We start from the raw sequence: 20,040 nt of genomic DNA on the forward strand, positions 1-20,040 counted from the left end.
CTTAATCATCAGATAGCAAACAAACTTTAAAACTTAGGAATGAAAATAAAAAGGAACCCAAAAGTCCAGGGCATATTTAATACTGAGTGGAGATGGAGCTATTTATTCTTTCAAGGCAGGAAGCAATGGGAAGGCAGTGAAAATGTCAATATTGCGAGATTGGCTTTTATTAGCCGTCACAAAATCCCCCATTCTTCTCAATCCCATTATGAGTGGGTGAGTCTCCCTGGGACAGAATCATCACTTTTGCTCACAGCTGATGCCTGTGCTTTTGTTATTATTTATTGTTTACACTGCAGATAAGCCAGAGGGGTGCTCCATTGTCTCAGTGACTAAAAACATTTGTGTCTTCATCACACAGAGACACTTGAACTTGCATGGAAATACCCATCTGCTTTCACCAAGGATTGGGTAAAGCTCCCAGGGAGCAAGTGCCTTCTGTAGGGCTCAAGAGCAGATTTTTCAGAAGGCAGTAAACACATACATGCTGTCAGATATTCCCTGTTACGCCAAGCAGTGTGCTGAGCAGGGGATGTTCAGATGTGTACTTTTCTGCAATAAAGTTTAAATACCAGCATACTTTTCCAAAAGAGAGGGTAAGATGGATCTCCTGGCTAAATTTTTTCCTGAGGAATGAAAATCTATCTACCCCAAATTCTGTTCAAAGTTTCAGTTGAATATAATACCCTCCACTTCCTGACCTAAATTGCTGCATTGTGTTGCTGAACTCTCTTAACTAGCCACTGCCTTTCACCTCAGAGGCATGAGCCCTGTAGGGCTGAGCTAAGCAAAACCTCCTCTGTTGTTTGGATATGCAATTAGTGGAGTTTTCCAAATGCTTTGGGATCCATCTGGATGAAAGGTGCTTCGTGAATGGGAGGCTGTGTTAGACAGGAAAGCAGATAGGTGGTTTGGCAGCCAGACAAGAATTCTGATCGTAGCAGTGCTGACATCTCTTTTGTTTTTCTTCTGTTTACAGAGGAGGGGGTTGTCTCAGGCACCTTACTTCAACATATATGGAGAAAAAGGAGGCATGGAGCACCGCAGGTCTAGCCTGTTCCCTGAAGGTCCGAACGACTACGTCTTCAGTCACCTTCCACTACACTCCCAGCAGCAGATCCGAGCACCTATCCCCATGATGCCTATTGGGGGTATCCAGATGGTCCATTCAGTCCCCGTGGCCCTTTCAGGTTTACATTCTCCGTCCACTCTGGCCCTGCAGAGGGAGGTCTCTGAGGAGAAGCAAAGAGGACCTGCGGAAGCCCTCACAAAAGAGCCGTACAGCATTTCTAAGCACCATGAGAAACGTACCTCTCCGCACAGCTTGCACCCCGCTGCTCCCCCCAGCGCCCCCTCCTCGCCGCTGCTGTTGCTGGCTCAGAGCACATCCGAGGACAGTGTCGTGGCTACCGAGAGGGAGCAGGAGGAGAACATACAGACTTGTACAAAAGCCATAGCCTCTCTGCGAATCGCCACAGAAGAAGCCGTTCTGCACGGGGCGGAGCAGCTGCAGAGGCCTTCTGAGCCTCACCAGAAACCCTTAGAAAGTGCACATTTTAGCATTAAACACTTTAGTGGATCTGAGCCGGGCCAGCCCTGTGCCTCAGCCACCCATCCTGACTTGCACGGTGGTGAACAGGACAGTTTTGGTACATCACAGACTGCGCCAGCCCATCCCACCTTTTACAGCAAGAGCTTTGTGGATGTCCAGCAGCTGGGCTTTCACAGCAGGAGCGACCCCCCATCAAGCACACAGGAAAGGAAAGATCCGTCATCTGAGAAGAGCAAGCCGCATTGATCTGAGATGCATGGAGACTTTCACCCATACATTTACCCCACTTTTTTTTTTTTTCTAGAGATAGAAAAAGTATTCAAATTTACAGCATGCCTGTTCTAAGTTACAGTAGTTTGCTATTATATATACTTTTGTTATATCAAAAGAATTAGATAAAGTAACAAGTCATCATGAGCCTGACCAAAACTAAATTTGAAATTCTTATTGGGTCTGGTACTTTTAAATTGTACAGAATGTTTGTGCCTTTTCTTTACTTTGCTTATATTCTTATAAGCATTTTTTTAGCAGTAATTTGTACATATTTTAGAATTTGTGTATCTGCTTTGTAATAAATGTAATTTCTTTCCTTTTTTGGACACTTGGATCTAAATGATGTAAAACAGAACAGCATCAATATATGTGAGGTTGCACTAAAACATATTTTTATATGATTAAAACTGAACAGCTTTTATGTACAGCTCTGATTCTGTAATACTAATATTTATTTACTTTGTTTCATAAATTGTAAATTTTTTTCTTAATGTTGTGGATTGCTTTTCTATGTGAAGCATGGGATTTACTGTTGCGTAATTAGAACAAAATGTATATTGTAAAACAAGATATTTAAACTAGAGTATCTTATATTATTCTGCACTTATGCATTAGTTAAAAAAAAAAAGATAAAAGATGTATCAGTCAGTTCTTAACTCTTGTAATTTTTTTTGTCTCTTGTTTGCCGGATTGACTATAACTTAAGTGCTGATTGTGATTTTAAACTGATAGTACCGTAAAGCATTAAAGTAAAACAATGTGCTATTGTGAGTTTTTTCAAAGCTTTATAAAACAGTTATAAATATATTAAAAGTATTTGGTCTTATGTGAACATGTTGATCTATATACTCCTTAAAAAGCTATGGGAAAACATTCCACCCCATGTAAATACGTGCATCACTGGTGCCATCTGTGTAGCTCACCGGGCCCAGCAGGGTTTGCTGCGCTGGTGCTTCCAGGAGCGGTCCGGGGCACTGCTGGCTGCCAGAGGGCAGAGACCAGCAGAGTCCTGGCCCACTGCCTGGCCTCCAGCAGCAGGGTGGCAAGGCCCCTACGGCTGCCTGGGGCTGGGCGAGGAGCTGGCCTGCTGGCTGGACACACGGCGCCCTGCAGTCCCCTGCTCCTGAGGGCTGACCGAGGGGCGTAGGTGTCATGAAGAAGTGCCCTGGAGTGTCAGAGAGGGCTTTGGAGAGGAGAAAAAGGTGTTTCCTTGCACTTGAACTCCACAGCTGGCCACTCCCTACTGCAATACCTGTGCCAGCTTCGGGGGAGGCTCCCGTTCTGTCCTGTTCCGTCCTGTCCTGTGGATGGAAGTGTGTGGCCCTGCCGGCAAGGCAGAGAGCACTGCCACCCTGGCCTCTTCTGAAATGGGTTTCATGGGCAAGAAAGTCACAGTCTTCCAGTGTAGGGTCTCCACCTGGGCAAGGTTTGCTCCAGAGGGAAGGGAGGAGGAGCCCGGGCTTGTGTTTGAACACGTGTGGTGGGTTACCACTACCACCAGCAGCATGCGTGCCTGCACGCACGCACACACACACACACTCAAACACACGCATGCATACGCACAGATGAAAGAAACCAACGACCTGGATTATATTTTGTGCTATTTAGTGGATTATAAATCTGTGAAAACAAGTTTGTATATTGAAAATACATCTAAGGAGTGTTCTTTAAAAAGAAATAAATATACAGTTACATGCATGAGGTGTCTAGTTTTCATGTGTTCTTTGAATTTTCCAAGTTTATTGGTGTTCCAGCATTCTGCACAAGAAGAACCCTTAAAAATGTGAGTGGTAGTGAAAAATGTGGACCATCTATTGGCTTTCTCACCTATTATCAAACTGAGCCAGTTTATTTCTCCGCTACTACTGTGTGGGGGCAGAGCCACAGGTGGCATGTTGTCATAGTTCTAGCATGATGGCATATGATTAGTGTAATACCATAATGGACAGTGACCACTTCTAAACATTAAAGCTTAGCTTCTCGTACCCATTGCAATGTTCTGCCTTTATTCCAGATCATTGCGGCAACCTTGCCAAGAAAAGCATGTGTCAGAAAACTGGCTCATCTCAGACTGGAGAGAGGAGAAACAGTATATGTAGTTGGAGATGAGCAGCCTGTTGGATCATGCTTCCATAAAAAAAGGAGAACTCAATTATACATTTTAAATAAACAAGCTCCATCTGATAAAAGCCTCTCTCCTCCTGGGCTTCATGGCTGCATTGAGAACAAAATGCTCTGCACAATGATCAGCTAACCAGGTAATCATAGATATTTTATTAAAAGGGAACCAAGCAACCCCTGATGGTAAATGCTTTATTAACATTGCCTTTGTAAGCAACCCTCTTACTGTGGGAGTTACCTCTGACTTGTTTGATTATTTTAATTAATTTGCAGCTGCAATTTGCCATCCACCTTCTCAGCCCTGGGGCATTTTGTTTTTTATAATCCATGAGCAAGTATCACTGAAATTACATGTGATATTTTTGGGTTACAATGGAGCAATGCTGAAGAGGTTTCAGGTACTTACAATCTTAATTGTATTTTCTTAATGAGATAATGTGTATACAGTGCTTTGAGAAAAAAACATATCCTCATACAAGGCATAGGCATCAATGATGACTTTTCATGCTTTGTAAAGGGTGTGGAGGAGAAATGGCAAACATGTCTGACAAAATTTTCCCAGGCATGAGCAATTTTCACAATCAACTGTGCAAGCACAGCAACGGGGACTGGGGGGGCAAATAATTCCGTGAGCGCTCTGCCTGCACTTCCCAGTGCAGCCCCTCCAGGCTGCCTGTGGAGATGATGCTGTGGGGCTGCTTGTGCCCTGCTGTGATGAGCCTACAGCTTCAGCCTCCGTGCTGGGAGAATGCAGCTGCACGGCTCCCTGCCGGGAATGTCGCTCTCCGGGCAGGACTGGAGTTGCCTGTGTGAGGCAGCCCCTCTGAGGGTGATGGGGAGGGGGTTCCTCCACAATACTCGGTGCAGTGGATGCAGGGAGGGCTCTTCGGACCAAAAAGTGTAACCCTGAGCTCTCTGATGTAAACATTCCGTGTTTTTAAAATGGGGGAAAAGAAGAGATTTAACAGGGCACCCTAGAAGAAACTGCAGAACCGAACAAGGATCCTTACATGCAATGTGCTAAAAAAATTCTACGTCAGGAATATAATTACCTATTATATTGTTCAAGGAGGTTATAATTTTCTGTGAAGATCCATATGTCTTTTCTGTAAAGCGCAAGGGAAATACAGATGCTCTGGCAAGCTCTCTTCATTTTCTTCTCACGGAATACTGTCACTAGAGTTACTTCAGGACTTACTCGCGTCAGCAAGACAGAGGGTGTATCGGTCTCATATAACTGCCTGCACAATCCTCTCACAAAGCTTTAGATTCTGACTCAGGGTAGTAACTCCATCGCATGTTAAATACTTCTATGTGGACTTCACTGCAGGACACGCTGCCAGCAGTGGATAATAATTAGCACCAATAAAGGGCATCATTAACTATAGCAGACCCAAATGGAATCAAGGGACTTAAGTACAAAAAGTTAAATTCAAGGAATCTGCACTTAACTCCCATTTAACCCTAGAGGCATCTCAATTTACAAGGTGCCCTGCCTTGTTTGAAGTTGTTTCCTGCTTTTGGACATGAGGTGAACTCCTCTTCTTGGAACTGCTTCACACCTCTTCCCCTCCCACGTTGACCTGGACACCAGAAGGTATGTATTTCTTACTGAGATCCTCCAAGGGACCTGCCCTACTGAGTGGGTCTTTGAAAATACCTGACATATGATGAAATATGCTTCCCTCTTGAATTATACTTTTGGCAAGTGCTGTCACCGCCTCTTACAGATTAGTTTAATGATTTGGTCCCTATTTATGGGTATCTAAAAAAGGCCCAAACCACCCCAAATCTGCGCTGAAACTGGCTAGATCAGCACCTCCAGTCTCCTAGGAGAGTGCCCTAAAATGCCCCACAAGAAGTTTTTTGTTTTCTGCTGAAGTTCTCTTACTGTGAAACAAAATATTCAGGATTCACTAGATCATCATTACTGTAGGCTACTCTCCCCAAGAGGAAGAGCTGTTGGATGTGCCCTGCTCAGTCAGAAGAGAGCTGCCTGGAAAGCTGGTGAGTAGAGTGGTAGAGAGACTTAGAACGACAAGGACTGAGTTCAAGCAGCTCCCTGCCTGAAGTCTTCTAGACAGCTTGGAGAGCACATTTTCCAAACATGCTTTCTACTTAGCATCCAGCTCCTGTCTGAGGTGGCTGACTCTCCTATGTCCAATGGAGGTGGGCCAAAACTTAAAATTCTGGGCTTCAGAAAAAGGAACAAATCCCAAACGTTAGGTGTTACGGTGTCTGAATCCTTTATTAGTTTTTGCCCTAAATAGCTCAGGGAGAACAAGCCTTATTGATTTATTTCATTGTCCAGTGGAACAAGTCAATGGAAGTTATCTTTTTAAGTCATTCAGCCACCCCTGAAAATCTCAATCGATATTCTCTAAAGAATATCCTTAAAGTAAATCCAGGATATTCAATGCAAAACCTGCACAGCACATCATATATTTTAGTCTAATCACTATTTTGGTGGGGGTTTTTTTCAGTTAAGATGCCTGCATGAAAAAATCAGCAGTCTGTATACTAATTGAGTTTATTACAGTGACAATGTTCCTGTGCCCTTTTCTCAAACACAGATTACAAGCACTAAACACAGACCCTGAACATATGCTTGCTGTAAGGTCAATTTAAGATGAAAATACTGGATAGCTTGACCTGTTCTGCAATTATTCTTGGGGTCTTTACATATGCTACATCTGTCGTGTGTGTTTGCAACTATCTTTAATATGCCTGCTTTTAACTGGCTTTGGAACCACTGAGAGCACCAGAAATGTGGGAGACAGCTTTCATTGCAAAATGTTTGGCTTTTGCCCCTGTGATGGTGCCTACATGAGATATAATAAGCTGATTTGTTGTGTGTACATAAGTCTTTTCCAAGTGATTGTGCTTGGTGACAGAAACTCTTTCTAAGAGTTTCTTTAATTTGTGGGTATAGAGGTGGCCTGTACATATGTGTAGGGCTTTAGTAGGCATATGATAGAATTTAAGGAAATATCTCTTTTCATACAAGATAATCTTAAGTGGAGGCAGAACTGAATGAAACTCATTCTTGGGAGCAAAGACCATGAACCACAAGAATCCCCATAAAGGACGAACTGTCATTCAGGACTGTTGTCTCTCCATGTTGGCAAGTGTCTGCACAAGGTGTCTTGGTGCCATTTTCCCTGAGCTTTAAGAAATATTGATGGTCTTCTACTGCACTGTGCATTGCATATGTTGCAAAATCATGTCCTACAGGCGAGGCTCTCACCCATGGCACATCAGGCACCAGTGCACCTCTGCTGTAGGGCAGCCAAGGGACTCTGGGAGCCTAACACCTCCAAGGTCTGTTCAAGCATGCAAATAGCCTACAAGATCTGCTTTCAGGCTGGACTGCAGGCTGGTGGGAGCAGTGGTAGAAGAAAACAACAGCTTTCTGAAAACCAGAAAAATTTTCTGCTCTAGTGAGTTTCCTTGCTTTTCTGCATTGTATGAATATTCATTCTGAAGCTGACATGTCGAGGGGAGCTTGGTCAGCAGGAGGCTTAATAAAAAAAAAGCCAAACAATATTGCTTTATAAACTGCCTTTTCGGATACCTTCCTGATGAGTGACATCTCTGAACTGACAGGAGTGCTGCAAAGCGAAACAGCCGGGATGAATATGCATGGCAGCACACAGCCCCATGAGCACCCAGTGAGCTGGAGAAAGCCAGTGGAGGCAGATCCAGCTCTGTACTGAAGAAAAGCATTTCTTTTTCCCCATCTCCTGCCAGAATATAAGAAGAGGCTGACACCCTGCTATAGAAACTAATGGAGTTTCCACATTCATTTTAACAGCAGGAGGTGTAGTCTCTGAAGGCTTGTTTCCATGAGGTGATGAGAAATCTTGCTGCTAAAGTTGCAGAGGAATGTCAGAGTACTTGGCATTTTGCCGTTTCAACCTCTTTCGTTCCCATCTGTTCCTAGAGAGGCAAAGGTCTTTGCCTGGTTCAGCTGTGCTCTGCCAGGGCTTTGGGGGGCAGCTCTGGGCTGCTGGGAGGAGGTGATCCCTGAATGTTTCTGATATAAACACCCTGAATCCTCTGAGCACGTTAGCCCATTAGCAGTAGTCTGCAAGGCAAAGGAAGGCTTGGGAAGAACCTGTGTGCTTCTTCTTCCTAAACAGATATACACTTACAATCCCTAAGGGGTTACTTTGAAGGAGCAACTCTTAGAAAAGCCAGGCTTTCTGAAGAGCTGGACTTTGACTGAGGCACTTAGATGAAGTGGTCAGAGTTTTCAGAAGTGCTGAGCATTTGTTATCAGCACAAACGGCTGGTTTCTGGCCACATGTGAAAATCTGGCCCTTAAAAACTTAATGACTAACTTAATGATGCCTGGCACTTCACCTCCATTTGTTATTTTCCACAATTTTTCTTTCCACCACAACATCTTTATTTAGCCAGAAAAAAAAGAGGAAAAAACAAATTAATTAATGAAACAATGAACCAATATTCATGGCTGAAATACCCTGTACCTTTTTACTGCCAAGAAAAATGTAAATGATAAAGCAGACCAGTTTTGTGACAAAATTTTTCCCCTCCATTTCATATTTCTTGATGACATTTTAACACAGGGGACTGGCACAATGCGACATCTTGGACCAATTTTTAATATTTCAGAAACTTTCCTTAGACATACAGAAGAGAGAGGGTCTTTTAACTCTGGGGAAAAAAGGTAAAAATCAGAAAGTCAAAGAGATGGAGTACTGCAGGGAGCAGTCGTCCTCTGGCAGAGGATGAGCTAAATAGTCTAATAGTTTTTTCCATCTGCATTTCCTCTGGCCCTGTTGTGAGCAAAAGATTCAGATCCAGCTGATCTGTCAGGGTGGGGGGTGAAGGGAACTGGGTGATATTATAAGTTGAGTCCTGCTGCCTGGTCCATCAATTAACACAGGCATCAGGAAGAAGCTGAGGGGGATAACCCCCCTGTGGTGTTGCCCCTGCTCTGCAGGATCCTGTGAAACGTTTTTGCTGGCTCTCTGCAGAGCTGGATTCCTGCCAGACCACGGGAGCAAAGGATCAGCCACTGTCTAGAGCATTGCCTTGCACTAACCTGCTGCATTTCCATGCAGAAATCCAAGAGAGAGTTAATGCTGTGTTGGGCAGACTAAACTTTGGCTTGGTTTGCTCTCTGGCTGCTACTGCACAGCTGTGGGCTGCCTTGGCCACTGCTATGAAAGCCACTGGTGGGGCACTGCTGGCTGGGGGCCTCAGCTGAGTGGTGGTGGCTCCAGAGATGCTGGCCTTTGAGGCCAGTGCTCTGCTTGAGGCTGCTCTGGCTGGTCAGTGTCCCAGGAGCTCCCGAAAAGCACATGGAAATTCTGTATCCTGGAGCTTGCAAAGTTTCCTGGCTCCTGCAGTCTTTATTTTCCAGGAAAGGGGACAAGCTAAACCCTCTGATGGTTTGGTTTCTGTTTTTTCAAATTTAACGTATTCAAAATAATGCTGATGGTGTCAAACATTGTTCCTCCCTGGGGGAATATGAGACAGGAACCAAAAATATGTTGTCATAATGCATACTACCTGAGAATTTCATCAAATTAAAAAGAGCAGTGAATAAGAAATTCCCTGACTGTTTTAAATAGACAGGATAGAGTATCTTTCCTTCTCTAACTTAAGTCTGTTTGCTCCAGAAACTTCAGCCGTGACGACAATTTAGTCATATGTATTCTGCATGTTTAAAGGGATGCCAGCTCCTGATTTTGCACACAAGTTTTGTGATAGACCGTCTATTTCAGCAGAAATTACTGCTTTCAGCTTGGTGCTTGGGGTGCTAAAATTATCAGAGTCTGAGGTGGGTTGACCCTGGCTGGACACCAGGTGCCCACCAATGCCACTTTGTCACTCCCCTCCTTAGCTGGGCAGGGGAGAGAAGTTATGATGGAAGGTTGTGGGTTGAGATAAGGACAGGGAGAGATCACTCACCAGCTATGGGCAAAACAGACTCAACTTGGGGAAATAGTTTTTATTATCAATAAAATCAGAGTAAGGTACTGAGAAATAAAATTGGATCCTGAAAACACCTCTCCCCACCCCTCCTTTTTTGCCAGGCTTGATTTACTCCCCATCTACTCCCCATTTAATCTCCCCCAGTGGTACAGGGGGATGGGAAATGAGGGCTGTGGTCAGTTCATCACACACTACCTCTGCTGCTCCTTGCTCCTCATGGGGAGCACTCCTCACACTCTTCCTCAGCTCCAGTGTGGGTGCACAGGGTGCAGTCCCCCAGGAATAAGCTTCTTCAGTGCTCATGCTCTGTGGGATCACAGGTCTGGGCAGTAAACCTGCTCCAGCACGGGCTCCTCTCTCCATGGGTCCACAGGTCCTCCCAGGAGCCTGCTCCACAGCGTGCCTCCCAAAGGATCACAGCCACCTTCAGGCATTCCTCTGCTCCGGCATGGGATCCTCCATGGGCTGCAGGTGGATCTCTGCTCCACCATGGACCTCCATGGGCTGCAGAGGCACAGCTGCTTCCCCATGGTCTGCAGCCTGTGCTGCAGGGGAATTTGTGTTCAGGCACCTGGAGCACCTCCTGCCCCTCCTTCCTCACTGGCCTTGGTGTCTGCAGAGCTGTTTCTCTCACGTATTCTACCTCTGCCCTTCTCCAGCTTCAGCTGGGCAGGGTTTTTCCCCTTTCTTAAATCCATTATCCCAGAGGCAGTACCACTGTTGCTGATGGGTTCAGCCTTGACCAGCAGCACTCTGTCTTGGAGCCCACTGGCATTGGCTCCATTGGACACAGGGGAAGCTTCCAGCAGCTTCCTTCAGAAGGCAGCCTTGTTGCCCCTCCTGCTACCAAAATCTTGCCTTGTGGATCCAATTCCTGTCCCAGTGTTCTAAATAGATGATGCACAATGTGACATCTGAAGAGAAGAGCTCAGAGGGTGCCACATTTTCCAAAAAATTGCCACCATTCAAATGCTATAGCATCTGCAGTTGGAATGAAGGCTGAGCTAGGGGAAGAGGAAACCTTTTTGCATTATAACAAATAAAATGCTACCATGGAGTTTGAAGGTGCAAATCAGGCTATAACAAAACATGAGTGTGCATGCTTTCAACACCAAAATGACTTACTGGCTGCTAATTAAATCTCAGTGCAAATAGGATTTCATTTTTATTTTTTTGATGGAAAAAGTGGTTTTGTTACATTTACTTGGCTGACAGCCAGGAATACAGCTCAATACGAATCAAGCAAATTTAAAGGCCTTCTGCAGCAACATATGGCTTGTTTGGGAAGTATGAGTCATAAATGGAACCAGATGCAAAAAAAAAAACAACCCAAAGTTATAAGAAGGTAGGAACTGTCCTCAGACAGATGCTACTATTGTTATTTCTGATGTTTCCACCTCATTGTGAAAAATGTTCACATGCATATTGGTGAGCAATTTTTTTTTTCACTATGGATTGCTGCCTTCAGTGGCACAGTCCACTCAGTCTGCTCATGCAGCTACTTCATACCTTACCCAAGCTGTTTTCTTGTGAGTAATTAAAACACAGTTCCCAGTACTGTTTGTTTCTTCCCTGGTTTCAGGGTGTTTCTTAACATATGCAGGGTTGGCCTTTAGTTTGTTCTCCAAATCCTGTGTAAATACAGGCTAATAGAAGTATGTCCTTGCCTAGGAAGGAACCCTACGGATGCTTTGTAACCACACCCTGTGCATATCTGCGGGGAGGGCGTGTGTGCATATGCCTGTACACACACAGCCAGCCCAAGTGCCAAGAAAATGACAACCAGCAGGGGAGGGGAGCCATCAGGGGCTGTCTTCTGCCAAGAGCTTCGACTGCCAGCAGTGAGGCAGCAGGTAAACATGGGGACAACCAGAGTGATGGGGGGTGAGCAGCCTGGGTGCATTTTGGCACCATTAGTAGGCTTCCCAGCTTTGCCTGGTGGCTGCTGCTGTAGGACTGCTGTCAAGGGCTTTCTAAACCACAAAAAGAGCTACCTGCCTGTACACCCATTGCTGTGTTGAGTACCCAGCTTGAAGGTGTGCCTCTAGCACAGGGGCCCATAGGGTTCTAAGAGTTTGACTCTTGAGCCCTAAATACCATTTTCTTTTTGCCAGTCACATTGCACGTATTCCTGTTGTTTTTCTCCTAATTTCCCCGGCCCTTTACTACCCTTTTCTCATTAAGTATGTAAAGAACTTTGTCCAAATTTAACTCATCAAGATCCCCTTCCTTCCCACATAAAATCCTCTCATACTACAGGTAAAACAGATTCTCTGTGTCTCTCAGCTGGGCAAAGCCTAACTAGCCCTAGTTTAAAAGGAAGTAATGTCTTGGTCATGCTCAAGTCCTGTAGAAGAAAATGGCCACACACCCTTGAACAGTGACACAATTCACAAGGTGCAGGCAGTGCAGGTGCAAACACCAGGTGGTGAGGTGGCTGTAAATCAATCTCCTTCACTCAGTGGTGGACACCAGATGATAACTAAACAGTGAACACCTCAGTGGAACTTGTTGTCCTGCTGCATGTGTTCTCCCAGCCTCGGCTCTTCCTGCATCCCAGTGCCAATGCTCCTCCAGCGTGGGCCTGTTTGCACAGCTCCTACAACAACGGGGCAACACAGGGATGTCCTGTGGTGAGCCCTGATGTATCTCTTCAGAGGTGTAGTCCTGTGTAGTAGTGAACAAGGCCCTTGAAGAACTTGCAAGCCACCTGCTTTGTGCTGTGTCTTCTTCCAGCAGGATTTACAACAGCTGCTCAGAGCCTTGTTCATGTCCCCCACCTGGAAAATCAGCACTTAAACCACAGCTTGAACCACTGCCCTTTTCTTGGCAGGCATTCTTTGTCCTTAGAGAAAAGGCTATTGTATTGACTAAGTGGCTATCTGATACCACAGCATCTCACCTTATTTGATCTGCAAGGTGGGTGAGTCACCTGCTTCTCTGAGTGGAAATGTGTTCGGTGTCAGTGGCTATAGCCTGCCCAAAATGTCCAGTCACAGTCATGCCAGCTCCAGTTTCTCTCACTGCAGCTCAAGCTACTGCCCAGCTACAGCATAATCTGACATATGAGCAGGATGACTGAGTTGAAGAGGGGGAACTGGCTCAACTCATAACTCAGGTGTGTGCTTGCTCCCTCTTATCTTAGTAAAAAGTCAAACTACAGGCAAACATTACCTCCCAGGGTTTGCATTTCAACATATGCACTACCCTTTGCACTTTAGGAATTCAGATTGCATTTCTGAGTTGGAAATATTATTTCCTTCTTTTGCACCTTGTTTCAGATGATGTCTGGGATCATGACAGAGAAGAATTGGGTGTCAATAATTTTTAAAGTGATATCAAGGAGTGAAGCTGAGGAGAAAATTACTTGTAAGGCTGCTGCTTTCTATTCAAAGAAATCATCTGGGAAGGTACAGGGAATTTCAGAAGACTGCATTGGCCTCTGGGAAGAACAAGAACCTGTCACCTTGGCTGGGGACACAATGAAACAGGCTGTGTAAGCTGAATGGACAAAAATTTATACCCATGCTAAAACCAACCTCATGACACACAATACTACTTAAAAGCAGATAGATTTTGCAACTCTTCTCATGCTGATGACATCAATGGGATTACTTAAGTGAACGGGTGTTTATTAAACGTGAACAAGAGCTGTGCTATGTAGCATTAAATGCACCCCAGTTGGGCTGGAGGTTTCGGAGTTCATGTTCATGACTAATTCTTGGTGCTTGCTAAGAAGAGCTGGGAGTGCCAGCAAAGGAGCTTCCAGCTCTTGGGGGGAAAGGCTTAACTTTCTGTGCTTTAATTGTATTAGTCTTGCTCATTGTGAAGGAAAAACTGAGCTCTCCATCATACCCTCCAAAGGCTTCCTACCTCAGGAAGAACTGTGGGAGGTTTTGTGTGCAAATGCTCCATAAGAAGAAAAGACCAAGAGAATGGAAAAAAGTCTGTCTCTATAGCAAACTCCCACAGAGAGAAATTTCAAGGGGGTTGGTCCTACCAAGAGAGAAGTATGTGCTTAACACACCCAGAGAGGCCCCATTGATTAAATATGTTTAAAATCATCACATGGTCTGTGCCTTAACTTTTAAGCTCTTTTAGTCACAGATTTTGTCTGCCTCTTTGGCCAAGATTTTGTTTCAGACAGAGCATCCTTCCAAGCACAACACTTGTGGCAGTGTAATGGGTAACCCTATTTCTTAAGCACAGGAAACCCAGCAGTTTTTCCATGCTTGAGGGTTAGATAACCCTTTAGCATGCACTGGAGTCCAAATATCCTCATGGAGAATGTGTCCTGGCCCCTTGGGAGACTGAGCCTGTCCCTAGTATACAAGCAGCTCCCTAGAGTGCCTCATCTCTGCTGGTGTAGATCCAATAACAGAGATACCCTGATTTAATTCTACAGAGGATTTGGCTTTTAATTTTGCATGATTTTCATGAGCAGCTGGATGGAAAAAGAAATGCCTGAAGCTGAGTTTTGCTTTGACTTTCTGAGGTTTCCAGGTGAGTACAAAATGTATTAAGAGCAATCAAAACCAGATTGCACTTTTGCAGACCAAATATATATGTCCTTAGACTATATGTGGCTACAATAAACCGTAGACAGTTGTATTTAGAAATCTATTTGTTCCACCTCACTGCCTATGCACTCGTGATGACGAGTTGCTATCATAACCCTCAGTGCTGCACACTCACAGTGCCACATCAAGCTTAAGCTTTTTAAATAGTTTAAATAGTTTCCTGTTGTCTTGGCGGTACAATTTTTCACGGTTGCCCCTCATCACCAGTCTAGCAACAGCTTACTGACAGCTGACAACAACATGGAAGGAATGTCTTGGTCCTACCAAGCAGCTTTGGCCTGCTTGTTCCCATCAGCACAGAAATCTGGAAGCTGTTCCAAGTGGCCTGGGGGACAAAGCCCCAGGCAACAAACTCCTAGGCCAGAGGAAGGCTTGAGAAAAGGACAAAGTTCACAGTTTCCCAAGAGTCAGGGGTAGGTCCCTTGTTTTCTTAAAGTGCAAATTAATAACCTAAAGAGGGAGAGACAATAGTAAAGGAAACAGCAAACAGCCCTAAAAAGGCTGGAAGTATCTTTTCTTACAGCAGGTTACACTTCCTATTACATGATCAATTTGTGATGTTTGCATTCAGATATCTGTCCCTCCCAGGAACAATGAAATTACAGCAGGTCTATGTGGAGACCAAGTTCAAATAGTCAAACTTTAAAAGAGGTATTTTAATAAAAAGCTGTATGTGAGCACCTGGCTGCTGCTGAGAATGAGGCCAGGTAGAACATATGAAAGCAACTTCTAACTTGTAATGAATTGCTTTTTGGAATCTTTGGGTATATTGACTGTTCCTGAAGGAACTCAACTGCATAAAAGCAAGAAAACATCCAAGTCTTTGTTTAGAATGTTTAATTTAAGACTCTTACTCACTAGTGGAAGAATTAAAATTTCAAAGATAAAATGAGATCTGTGCAACAGGAGCAAACTAGAAAATTCAGCCTTTAGTTTTCTGTATTCTGAGTGAGAAGATTAATTAATTTAAAAGAATATCCTAAAGTATCCATGTCATGGGTAACAGGTGTAAGTCTTTGCTCTCCCATGGAATTCTTGACATCATGGGAGGATAGGTTGCTTCCACGGTACAGAATATTTATTTTGCTGGATTCTTCTCTTCATTGTACTTGTGGCACATTAATATCCAGTGCACTCTAATGAACCAAGTGAGGTATATTAGTCAGGACAGACAAGAGATTAAGTACTGTAATATTTTGTTATGCTGGAGGCAGCTGGTGTCTTGTGGCTGTTGTGATGATTTGGGGGGTTTGTCTAAGAAAAACTTACAGGTTATGGATTTTGTAAATTTTTGTGATATGGAAAACTCTGCTGCATCAGAAGGCTGATCCTTGTGTCGCTTCTACCTTTCACCCTCTGACTCAGAGTGGCTAGCGTTCCTAGGAGGCGCTGGCACAGGGCTGGCACTGGTCATTAGTGATGCCCTGCAATGCACACACGCTGAGCAATGGCCAGTCAGACTGGTTCATAAATCAGTTTGGCAATGCTGTCACCTGGCAAGGGACTGTTGTCATCAAACAACTGAATCAGAAACCACTCTGAGAAAGGAGGGAGAATTTGCCCTCTTTGAATCATGTTAAGGCTTGATCAGCTCCTACAGCTGAGGAACAGCCTGCAGGAGGACATCTTTAAGACAGGGAAATGCCAGCACTGTTAAGTGCACATGAATTACCAAGGACATTCAAGAGAGTGGATGGGACAAGAGGCTAGAGACAAAAGCTGTTTAGTGAAGATGTTTATCCTTGGAATTTAATTGAAGCTTAAAATAAAAGGTAAACAAAAGCTCAGGAAATCTATGTGTAGGTATCTGCTAGTTTTTGCATGTTTGGTTACACACCATATCTGTGTTCATTCTGAGTTAATACATAAACCAGAATGTTTGTTCCTCCTCTAAAACTCTGGGAAAGTGAAACTCTGTGAGGTCTGTCTGGACCCCAGGAAAACATAGTTTTCCTGTGGGTCTCACTTCTCATGAAACAGTGCTGGGTGGAATGTGATCCATTTTAGCGTGGATTTGAAGGATAAACAGACTCTGGACAGCTATTAGGTGTGGAGCTAGATTTTGCCTTTCAGAGCAAAGGCAGTAGGAATGGGATGAGTGGAGTTGCCATGCATGTGTGCAATGCACCAGTGGATCCCTGCAGTGGAAAAAGCCCCTGCTCAGACAGCAGCTCATCATTGCAAACTTGGCAAGAGCAACTTTCAATCAAATAAACATGAGGGAAAGAAGGACCAAAAATTAGGATGTCATATCGTGAAGACTTTATTTTTGAATCTAGATCTGCTCAGTAAATGGAAATTGGCAATACTTCAGAAACTTGAAGCAAGTGGATCGATTGGGTGTAATGAGGAAAAGAAAGATCATAAAAGGACTTCCATAAGGTTGAGGATGTTTGCAACAGAACATCCCAAAAGTTTAGTGAAGGCTACTTGAGGGACTTGTACCCCAATACAATGGGCAATGAAGGAAGATGTGAGATACTCTGAGAATGAGAGTTTGAGGACTGAAATGCAATAGTAACACCTGGGAATTGCACAGGAATATGAGTACTGGCTTACCTATAACATAACTACAGTGACAAGTGTCATACAGAGCAATACTGGAAGATAAAAGACGCAGAAAAGTTAGTCTTAGGTGCAGAATGTCACATGGAGTTGTGCAGCTGTTCAGATCTGGTAAAGTGAAGTTTTGAAGTTAGAAAAATAATGCCTAAATAACAGGGACAGCAGATTCCTTTGCTGTTGATTCATGTCCCAAATGCCAGAAAAGAGGACTTCTATGTGAAAACATTAAGCAAATAGTTTGTAGGCAAATGGTCTGCTGTGGTAAAATGGCTTTGCCTTAGAAAACAGAAGATATGATATATTGAAATAGTATTCTAGCAAAGAGTGGAAAAAGAAAAGAAACAGTTGTCAACTGAATCTGATTTTGAAGTCTAGGCTAGGATGAATTTTAAATTTGAAATATCAGAGGGTCTCACTGGTTATGGATTCCTACTTGTTTCTGCAATATCTTGGATCCACACAAACATTTTATGTGTTTTATAAAAGAAAATTATGATAAACCCAAAAGAAAAAGTGAGTCAGTAGATTTGATGGATCACCATTTATAAGACAGCCACAAAGTTCAAAGAGATAAAAATGTCTCCCTTTGAAATAGGAAGTGGCCTAACTTCACCCTGTCCCTCAGCTTCCCTCAGCATTCCGGTTAAAATGTCCCCAGTGACCACGACCTCGATGCAGTCACTTAATGATTTGCCTTTACATAAAGAACTGTGTAAAATGCAGGCAGGGTAAAGAGCATTTGCACAGCAGAGGTGATGTTTGTGTTACGGAAAAGGATCCATGTAAGACAAGAGTGGCCCTTATGCAGCCGTATCTCATGGGATCATCAATGGATCATGGTTTTGCTTTGTTTTGTTTTGGTTTTGATCTGTGTAAACCTTTGCTTGAGGCAGAAGCAGGCAATCAATACTTGCTGTCAGCAGCCAATTACTTAAAAAGTGGTTGGAAGTTTTTCCACGAAGGAGACAAGACACTCAGAGGGTAATAAAATTTTTGACCAGATCTGATAAAGGCATTTGCAGAGATGGTTTTGAACCTACAGTTATTCCATGAGTTTACAAGGAATTGGCAGCCTACCCACTGCAGCATCTCACCAGATGGGGGAAGAGTTCATTGAGACTTATCTGACTTCAGGGTGAACCACTGTGGTTTTGGGACTAGGTACATCCCACTTCTTCTCATAAGTTACAAGGCTTTCCGGATTGCTCCCTCCCCATTCAGTGAAACAGATCTTTGCACCTTTATTGTGAAGGAAACAGTCAATGCTCAGGAAACACTTGGCTTTTGCCAGCCAGTCATCCTAGCCCGAGCTCCCTGCGTGGCTCCAGGCACGGACTGCTCAGGGCAAAGCAGAGCCCCTACAGGGTGCTCGGGTTAGGCTGGCTTGCTAAAGCCTGTTTAATAAGTGTGCTACTCCAAGGAATGCATTTCCTTGAATGCACTCCCAAGGTCTCTACCCTAGGAGGAAAAGATTTTCCCCAGCCACAAAAATACCCCTGAGATACAATTACCCGGTGTTGCCAGGCCAACAGTGCAGCCTACTGGCCATTTCACTCTAATTAGCTCCTTGAGTTTCCAGCAAAATTCGGTCTCCAGCGGGAACCTTAAAAGATCCATGCAGACATGCTTGGTTTCAATACAACATGTTTTTACCAGCAGAGCCATAATACTCACTGAGGGTGGCTTAAATACCTTTGACTTGTGGCAGATCCCATATATCTTCATAGACAATTTGCAGTTACTATAGCAAAATATGTCACTTAAGCTGCTTTAAGTTATTTCTTGGAATTTCCTTTGATTTATTCATGGCTGGAGGATTTGCAATTCAGAGTTTTGGCCGCTTGTCAACAGTTTCTCTAAGGGAGAGATGCATTCCACAACCTTTAAATAGGCTGGGACCATCTTGTCAGATGTGTTTCCTACATCAGACCACATTCCTTATGCCTACAGTTAAGCAAATTTTCTTGCAATTATTTCCACTTTCTAGGCTATTTAATTTTTTTTCTTAGAGCTTGGGTTAAAAAAATTATTTATCTTGTAGTTGATATAAGTACAGGACCATATGGGACAGGTTTTAGAAAAAAAGATAATTTACAACCAAGGAAAATAATTATTCTCTGACATAATAATTCATTGTCTCTGTTGTGGCTTAGGGTCAACACTCCTTCTCTAGGTAAAAAAATTTTATTTCTGGTAGTCCTTTGACAGTGTGTTTATCAAAATATGACATAATAATGAAAAAAAAAAGTGAAACACGATGTTATTTTCAATGGAAATTATTGCATTCCTGAAATTTGGCTTGAGTTAAATGTAACTGTTCATACTGATCAGAAAACATACATTAAAAAATGTTTCAGCAGTGCTTATATTCATAATGGTGTCCTCTTCCATTAACCTAGCATTTCATTATGTTGCTCTCATTAACTGTTGTGTAAATAAGAATATAAATATATCTCAGTTCCTGTGCTTGTTGCTTGAGACATAATTTCAACTCGATTTGTTTTTAGAAATAGTAATAAAAAAAGAACCAAATTTCATTTTCAGAGATTCTGTCTGTGCTCAGGAATTGTGAAGGAACTTGGTGAGGACATAATCCTAAATCTCTTAGAACACCTCCAGCAAAAGCATGTTTATCCAAACAAAGAGGTTCCTGACCCAGCCAAGCACTTAGCTGCTTATTTAGCTTTAAGCCTCTGCCTAAGTGGCTCACTGAGCTGTCTTCCCCTTCCTCTGAAGAATGCTGGATGGAGCCGGGGGAGTAGCAGGCATAATTTTTTGAGTCAAGAAATTTTAACACACTGTGGAGGAGGAGAAATGTGGGAGGAATATGAACTGATTTCAACTTATCAGCCCCAAAGAAATAAGAAATGAAGTGCTGCTCCTTTCCCCTCCTAACGAAAGGGAGAGCATCCCTCTGCTCAAGAGATCTCCTTGCCTGTCAAGAGCACTCTGGGCCCATCTCAGCCCCCATTTCTTCCTCTG

At 43.6% G+C, this 20,040-nt stretch overlaps 1 protein-coding gene and 1 long non-coding RNA gene across 7 annotated transcripts in view; both read left to right on the forward strand.

Moving 5' to 3' along the window:
- The window catches only part of HIVEP2 (HIVEP zinc finger 2), a 136,549-nt gene extending 133,026 nt beyond the window's left edge, over positions 1 to 3,523 (forward strand). For all 6 annotated transcript variants that reach the window (XM_064413492.1, XM_064413491.1, XM_064413495.1 and 3 more), the window contains one exon: positions 980 to 3,523. In XM_064413492.1, the coding sequence (XP_064269562.1) occupies positions 980 to 1,798 (819 nt within the window). In that variant the 3' untranslated portion in view covers positions 1,799 to 3,523. The remainder of the gene's footprint in view (positions 1 to 979) is intronic.
- Positions 3,524 to 4,678: 1,155 nt separating this feature from the next.
- LOC135296754 (uncharacterized) lies at positions 4,679 to 19,554 on the forward strand. Its single transcript, XR_010358761.1, has 3 exons — positions 4,679 to 5,543; positions 11,585 to 11,766; positions 13,195 to 19,554. It is a non-coding gene; the product is annotated as an uncharacterized LOC135296754 (long non-coding RNA).
- The last annotated feature ends 486 nt before the right edge of the window (positions 19,555 to 20,040 follow it).

Source organism: Passer domesticus, chromosome 3 (assembly GCF_036417665.1).
Source record: "Passer domesticus isolate bPasDom1 chromosome 3, bPasDom1.hap1, whole genome shotgun sequence".
In the NCBI taxonomy this organism is placed as follows: Eukaryota; Metazoa; Chordata; class Aves; order Passeriformes; family Passeridae; genus Passer; species Passer domesticus.